Source organism: Nuphar pumila, chromosome 12, assembly GCF_984573655.1.
Source record: "Nuphar pumila chromosome 12, dmNupPumi1.hap1.1, whole genome shotgun sequence".
NCBI lineage: Eukaryota > Viridiplantae > Streptophyta > Magnoliopsida > Nymphaeales > Nymphaeaceae > Nuphar > Nuphar pumila.
In genome coordinates this window covers 35496749-35504467 of record NC_143260.1, presented here as the reverse complement: position 1 = coordinate 35504467, position 7719 = coordinate 35496749, and the positions used below count along the sequence as shown (strand labels likewise).

The 7719-nt window shown below is 42.7% G+C and overlaps 1 protein-coding gene across 2 annotated transcripts; it reads left to right on the top strand.

Annotated features, from left to right (window-relative positions):
• Positions 1 to 968: 968 nt before the first annotated feature.
• Positions 969 to 6718, top strand: LOC149820671 (outer envelope pore protein 16-2, chloroplastic-like). 2 transcript variants are annotated; one of them, XM_089983452.1, is made up of 7 exons: positions 969 to 1206; positions 1386 to 1437; positions 2056 to 2121; positions 2238 to 2269; positions 3592 to 3625; positions 4530 to 4597; positions 6382 to 6718. In XM_089983452.1, the coding sequence occupies exons 1-7, from the start codon at positions 1075 to 1077 to the stop codon at positions 6523 to 6525; spliced, it is 528 nt and encodes a 175-aa protein (XP_089839578.1). In that variant the 5' UTR covers positions 969 to 1074; the 3' UTR covers positions 6526 to 6718. The 2 variants fall into 2 exon arrangements, with proteins under 2 accessions (XP_089839578.1, XP_089839579.1); XM_089983453.1 differs by lacking the exon at positions 2056 to 2121.
• The last annotated feature ends 1001 nt before the right edge of the window (positions 6719 to 7719 follow it).

Genomic DNA, 7719 nt, shown 5'->3' with positions numbered 1-7719 from the left:
CCAGGCTCGAACCATACTCAGTAAAATAATATTTTTTTAATCTTTTTTTACTCGACTTCATATATTAATCGGACCCTTTGGGTCCAACTCGGTTTCTAATCAGGCCACTTCATTTATTACTAAATCCTGACCCTATAGGGTTTGGTTTTGTACGGGTCGGGTCTGGGTCAAACCTGAATAATAGACACCTGTGATGCTAAATAAAATTAGGGGTGTCAACGTGTCTGGTTTACCTAGACCCGACCGGAACCAAACCCTATAGGGTCTGGTATGGTAATAAATAAAAAGTCCCGATTAAGATCCGGATTCAAAGATCCAATTAATACATGGACTCGGGTATAGTTTGTGAAATTTTATACCAAACCCGGACCTGACCCGATTACGACCCACAGATTTTCAATGTAAAAATGATAAAAAAAAAAATGGTTGCACCCGGTATGGTCTGACTTTAGTTCATGTATTTCTTATCGGGTCTGGGTATGATTTTTCTTATAGTGAACCCGATTAAACCTGAATCTGAACCCGATACCATGCCCGAGAATCTGATCCAAGTCTGGTTTCACGGGTCCGAACCAAACCTGACTCGTTCAAACCCCCCGAATAAAATGGGCGAGTCAGGCCCGATATTCGAGTCCGCGTTAATCACAATTACCTAATTACACTCTCCACAGGGCGAAGCTGCTAAACCAGAATGATCAGAAGGTCCTTCGTCATTATAGTGAGAAAGAGAGACATTTTGGTCAATTCGATAAATACGACGAAACCGTTTTTGGCGCCCGACGCGTAAGCCAGCGATCTCGCGGGAACCTCCTACGTGTCATAACATCACAACTTCCAATTTTACCCCTCACCAAGAAGGCTAAAACCTGGTTATCACAGGGCCAAGAGTGAGGGCAGATCAGTCATTTATCAAGTAATCAAAACGCTCGACGATATAAGTTGCTCGATGCGTTCCTTCTTCTTCCACTTCTCTGCGAGTTTTTCACTCCCTCGTTTTTCTTGTTTTTTTTTCCGTCGTGTTGTTGCATCTTTGCGTGCAGGAGAAGGCGTGGAAACCATCGATCGGTGGCGGAGATGAGCGGTAGCGGCAACCTCGAGACCAGATCGCTCCTGGATGAGCTCCGGAGCTTCGATAAGGGCGGGTTCTTCGATCTCGGCCACCCTCTCCTCAACAGGATCGCCGAGAGCTTCGTCAAGGCCGCCGGAGTACTCTCTTTCCTTTCCTTTTCTGGTTTTCCGGCAGCGCTTTCCTCTCTTCTGGCCTTTTTTTCTAGTTTTTCGAGCAATTCTTCGGCGACATATCTCTCTCTCTCGGGCTTTGCATCGGTTTTCCGGCGATCTCTTTGTATTCTAATATTCATTTCGTCGTTTTCTGGTGGTTTCAGATCGGCGCCGTTCAGTCGGTGTCCCGCGAGGCGTACCTGACTTTTGTGGAAGGTAATAAACAGAGGCGGTTATCAATTCTTTTGCATCCTAGGGTTATTTTCGTCATTATAATTTTTTTTCTGGTTTTTTTGTGCTTTGTGAAAAATAGTATTTTCTCGTTATTTTATTCCTTGCAAATTCCGTCCATTATGACCAAATTATCCCTGCTTACACTGGAGAAAAGGGGAGTGCCAGTCTGCCCATATATGTTCAAAATATCGTGGATTTATCCGAGAAAGAACATAACACATATCTCAAGAATGCTAGCTTTGGTAAAAGCTGAAAACTGCTGTTGATTTGTTTATGTATAGTTTTAATCAAAATTCGAACTTTCTTTCTCCTCTGTATTTTTAAGATAAAAAATTGGACATTTGACGAAAATTCGTTTCCCAATAAATTGTTTTTTTTTCATCAATCTGTAAGAAGAGAATGGGAAGAGGTACTTTCGTCTTTTCAGGAAGACACCACTGAGCTTTAAGAAGACCGTCTCGCCTGTCGGCTTCGTCTTAGATGACATAAATGCCTTCGTCTGCTTTTCCTTCTTCATCTCGTCGAAACCTATTTATGATTGTAATATGTAATACCATTAGGGGCGTTATTGTCAAAACGACGTCTTGTTCTCTCTCTCAGGAACAGGCGCGGACACCAATGACCTCACCAAAACCAGGCGGCACCCTCGCTTGAACGACTTCAGAGGTGCGAAACTCCGGCGAGAAGTCGACTCCCCTTGTTCTCCGACGCCGGAGACGGCCGGTTTCCGGAGAATTCCGGGGCTCTGATGGTTTCTTTCTTTCTTTCTTTCTTTTTTGCAGGAGAGACGTGCGCTAAGTCTCTGGAGGCCTTGGTAAGAACGAGATCATCCTTTTGCATGTGAGGGTGTTTCTGTAAATAGGTGGACAGATCAGCGGATCGGATCCATCATAAAATTGGGTGGGAGGTGTCTTAGACAAGTTGAGTTTGTCCCAAGTGTTCCTTTTTTTTCCCCTCGCCCTGGGTTTTCTGGACACCATTGCTCCAAGGGGAGGGGTGGAACACCGTCCCGCTGGATGTGTGGGATGCCGCGTTCCAGTCGTCCCACATGTCCGACGTTTGTGTACGTGGGGGCGTGTACGGCAGCGACCTGTGGACGCTACTGTCCGCCGAATCAAACACTATTTGGCTGGATTTGGATTCGGGCAGGTTTTTTTAATCCGATTTGTTTTCAATATGAATCAAATCCAATCAGTTCATACTTTTTACACGTGAGCCCTTGGTGCTAACCTTTCTATTGGATCCAGTACTCCCACATAAAATCCCGACAAAGATTCAACTCTGCTCCATCAGATCTAGTTTGGACCTAGTGTTGCTGTGTAAAATTTGAAGTCGGATTTGGATCCAGCATGGGTGGTTCACTGGTTCTTATCCGATTTTTTGCACCCCTACACGAGTAGTTGAACTGGGCCATCTTGTTGCCTTTGAAGCCCAAATCTTGGAATGTTGGATGTAATCGGTTCCATGTGGGTTGTGTGTGGATTCATGGAATCGGCTAGAACTGGAATCCAGCTCCATCGAAGTTCTTCCATCAAAAATAAGGCAAGAGAATTTTGGGCTCTGTTTGGGGAACTAGTAGCTGGGATGGGAGTTTATGTATTTGTTAATTTTTTATTTATTTATTTATACCCCGAAGAAATCACCCCCAGCATGAAGACCTCCGTACATATGGTTGTTGTGCGAACAGCGTAAAATCTCCTAGGCTAGAACCCCTGCCCCCCTCAGGGCGCTACCCGTTGGTGGCGGCTGTTTGGAAACTGGCAGCTGGGGGTGGGAGTTATATGCCTTTGGGAAAGAAAATGAGTTTTGAATATGCACCCTGGATTCGATAACTGTCACTTCTCACTGGCACATTGTCACTGCTGTTGCTTTAACATGGTTGGGGCACGTAAGGCTGGGTTGTTGTGTCTTCGGAGTTTTACTCTACAGCGAGGCAGGCCCATTAAGTGACCCAGTTCTCGATTAGGATTCCTTTGTCATTAAAAAAAAGATAACTGCCACTTGCTAGATGAAATTGGATTACAATTGCAGCCAAGGCCGCCAAACCGAACACGCATTTTTTGTTTTCCAGGTTGTGGTAACGATATGTTATTGTTTATATGTTTGTGACGATTTATGTGGGAGTGTAACTTTCAGGTGAAGAATGCGGGGAAGGAGTCGCTTCAGTGGGGTATGTAATAAATATTGCCCTTCTCTGTGTTTTTTTTGAAAGGCAGCTGGGGTTAGGCAGACCCCTACCAGTTATACAACGATATCATTGGGATTTAAACTTGCAAAGTTTCAAAAGTGACGTGCACTAGCTGCTCCTATCAGACAAGCGCTTCTTTATGTATTAATTACATTAATGCCATATTTATGAAATAAAGTCACCTGGAATTTTTATATTTTCTTTGTGTTTTCTATATTTATGCTGTTAATAATTTATATTCTTTTGTTCTTCTTTCTCTATAATTTTTTTTTTATAAAACATTCATGGGGTTTTCCCTACTCTTTTTTTTATGATGAGGAACCCTTGCCAAAGCAAAGAAGACCCCGGGTGGGGCCCCACGATCACCCTGTCTTACATGGCCCACCCCTGAAGTCGGGTGTTTGATCGGGTGCCTTCATCTCAGCACCCTCACAACCACCCCACTGGCCATGCAGGCGACCCCTGCGTTGGTGGGTTTTCCCTACTCATGCCATTTTTTGTATACACTCATGCCAAAGCTAAAGTGGGAAAAAAAAAGGAAAATGCTCTATGAAATATGAAAAATAGAATCTTCCTGCTCTGTTCCAAACGAGTTCTTGTACAAATGAAAAAGATATTGACGCGAAGAGGTGCAAGAATGGTGTTGAATTTTTTTTCCTTGTCGTACATCTCATGTTCTCAAATGAAAAAATTCATCTCAGATTTTCTATAAAAATACTTGCGATGTCCATAACTGGGCTAAGGCTAAATTATTGTTTGGTATTGGTCAAGGTTAAAGGACGCTTCGGTTGGTCTTAGAGAGTGCGCTATAATTCATGTGCTCTTAAAATGTTGGCCTAGCCGCAGGCATGTACTCCTTGACATTGACACCCCTTGATTGATGCAGGTCTAGCCGCAGGCATGTACTCAGGGCTCACCTATGGCCTCAAGGAAGCAAAGGGCTCTCATGATTGGGTGAGTAGATGGAGTTAGCAATTTTACATGCAATAACTATTTGTAGGAAAAAATGAAAATACATTAGGCACTTTTTTTATAGTTATTTACAGGGAGAAACCGTCCCCAGGATGCAGAGACACACTGGCTCTGCCTGGCAGTGTAAAACTCTGTGGGTTACCCCTTGCCTCCAGGGAGTCGCCACTCTTGGGCTTGTGCAAGGGATGATGCCCATGAGATTTGAACCTAGACTGCCTGCCTAGCGGCCTAGGCTCCATCCCACTACTCCAAACCCCTTTGGGGCTACATTAGGCACTTGGAAGCAATGTTATTAAAATTGGTTCATTAAGTGAGTCGGTTTCTTTAAAACAAACAAAGAATCAGGTAGAATCAAATCATTTTCAAATTGGAAAATTATGCAATAAATAAATAAAAATAAGTAAAAAACAGAATTTGTTCAATTCAGAACCGATTCTACTTCAAATCGACTGATTTTGGTTGATTCAGACGATTCGAGCCGAAATAGGTCAATTTTGGAGGGGGTGTCGAATAGGCCCTTGTTTCGAATTGGCTAAAAGCCGATTCAGATTCAGACCGATTTTGACAACATTGCTTGGAAGGGTCCAATTACCATTTTGGCTTGTCCGCCAAATTGGCTATCAGATAAGAAAAGATGGTCATCGGGTTCTGATACATTGTTGCTTGATCAAAGCAAATTATTCTTACAATGATTCACTGGGTTTAGCATAAACACTCAGCCCGTATGCTATTGCTATGTAGCATCCCAATTAATTTCAACTGCAAAGAGTACTGATGTTGCTGGGACGAACCAAAATGATGCTGGGTTCTTAGGGACCCGGGTGTGCTAGATTAAGGATCACCTTAAGCGTATCAAGGGGAAACCGTGGTTGAGGTGGTGGGGTCCAGGAGATATTGATGTTCTGTCCTACAACTAGGACCTGCCCTTAAGCGGTTAAAACCCCTTGAGCGCCAAATTGGTTCCACTCATCCCCTAATGTCATCCCTATCTTCATATCCCTCATTGAGATTTCATTGATGCAAGTTGTTTTTATCAATTCAGACTCTACAAATGTGATCTATATCATTCATTTAATGAAAATCAACATTTAAATCGCCTGAATCTGACTTGCATTCAGGTTTTTAGGTGACTCAAGAATCAACGGTTGGCAAAACACAGGAATTTATGATTTAAAATATATATATATTGTCGCTGAAAACATATGATCCAAGAGTTGATTCTTATTAAATTGACTATACTGGATTCATCTGTGGGTTCGAATTTGATAAAAAACAACTTGCATCATAAGATTTAAGAGGGGAATCAAGGTGGGGGATGACATAAGTGATGGGTGGAACTGAACTGGGCCGCCTTGTTCACCAGAGAGACTGCTGCATGGCTTTAGGCAAGGGATACACACCCCTGGTATCTAACTCATGACATCTTTTAATTTGAATGCCTTAAGGCGACCCACTTAGACAGGTGTGCAAAGCCCTTGTAGACTCTTGGTGTTGTTGGTTGATCTAATGTTCACCATTACTTACAGAAACCCAGTGTAAAAGTTGCCCAGTATAATGCTTTGCAAGGCATTGTTCGTTTTTTCTTCATACAAGTTCATGAACTCCAGCACTTTCTTGTGAAGAAAGGTCAGTGTCCATGAAATGGGTCACGTTTTTTTTTTTGTGTGATGATGGATGCCTGATCAGAATTATGGGTGGAGTCTTTCCATATGTTCTTTTCATTGTCTTCATCATAAACTGAAGGCTCGGATCTGTGTGGATTGCAGAAGAACAGTGCGATTGCGGGGGCGATAACTGGAGCGGTGCTGGCGCTCACCACGGATAGCACATCGCATGAGCAGATAGTGCAGTGTGCCATCACCGGGGCTGCGGTCTCGACTGCAGCCAACCTTCTTACTGGGATATTCTAGGTTCGATTGTGCTTCACTTGGTGGCTGTGGACTTTGCTGCTAGAGTAGAATGAATTTGTTGGCCTTGTTGATACTTTTTATCCTTTAAAACTGTGGTTATAGGAAAAGGAACTAGCTTGTTTGGGGATGCATAAGCTTTTCCGAGCATTTGTGTGTATGTGTGAAGAATGCACTCCTCTTTCTAGTTTTGGTCTCTTGGATCGTCTCAACTAGGGCTGGAAAACAAGCTACTCGTGGCTTGGCTCATGTTTAAGTAGGGCTTCACAAGTCTTAGCCTATCAGCATATTTTGGGGCCGGAAGGCTAAATGCATGATTTTTTTTTTAAAGGCAAGCTGGGGTTATGCAGACCTCCACCAGTTATTATTCAGAGTACCACTGGGTTTTGAACCTGCAATGTCCCACCACAATGAGACGTGCACGGACAGCTCCTACCAACCATGCGGGGTCCCCTATTGCGTGGGAACATAGCATGTCTTTAGATAAAATGCACAATACAAACTAATGGGGGCTCTCCTTGTCTGGTAGGAGCAGCTAGTGCACATCACCTTGTGTTGGGACATTGCAAGTTCGAATTCCAATGGTATCGATGCATATCTGGTATGGGTCTGCCTAACCCCAGCTTGCCTATTTAATAAAAATGCACAATACGAGCAGCAGTTTGTATTTTTTTTTTTCAAAAAATTGCCATGTGACGCTAAAAAAGTAAACTGACAATGACTTGGGTGGTACTCACTTTTGGCACCATTCTTTGTTTTAGCTGAGACGAGAGAAATATGTTAAACATTCTTTGTGAGAAATATATCAAACATGGTCAATTCTCTACTTAAAATATGTCAAACATGATCACTTGATTTTTTTTTTGACAGTTTTACCTTTTTTTGTCTAAAAAAAATAGGCGTCTTGGTCGAATCACTTGTCCAAGTTGTTGCCTGGTTCTATGCAAGTGTCGCTTGGAAAAATCAGCTGCCAGGTAAGTTGTCTTTTGAAAAGTCAGACACCTAAATTTTCAGGCGTCAGAGGGCAACAGTGTCAAGTAAATACTAAATTTGGTAGATTTTTTTCAGCTTATGGTTAGTAATAGTATTTCTTTGCAATCCATCTGTCGTAAATTACCCGAAAAGTAAACTCTGGAGGAAATTGCTCAAATACCTCCAACATTACAAACAAGAATATGAAATTCACAAGATGCTTTT

Excerpts from the sequence above, each read along its gene's own strand:
- LOC149820671 (XM_089983452.1), top strand. The coding sequence starts at position 1,075 with ATGAGCGGTAGCGGCAACCTCGAGACCAGATCGCTCCTGGATGAGCTC. Across the intron at positions 1,438-2,055 it reads GTACCTGACTTTTGTGGAAG|GAACAGGCGCGGACACCAAT; the intron begins GTAATAAACAGA and ends TCTCTCTCTCAG. Across the intron at positions 2,122-2,237 it reads TCGCTTGAACGACTTCAGAG|GAGAGACGTGCGCTAAGTCT; the intron begins GTGCGAAACTCC and ends TCTTTTTTGCAG.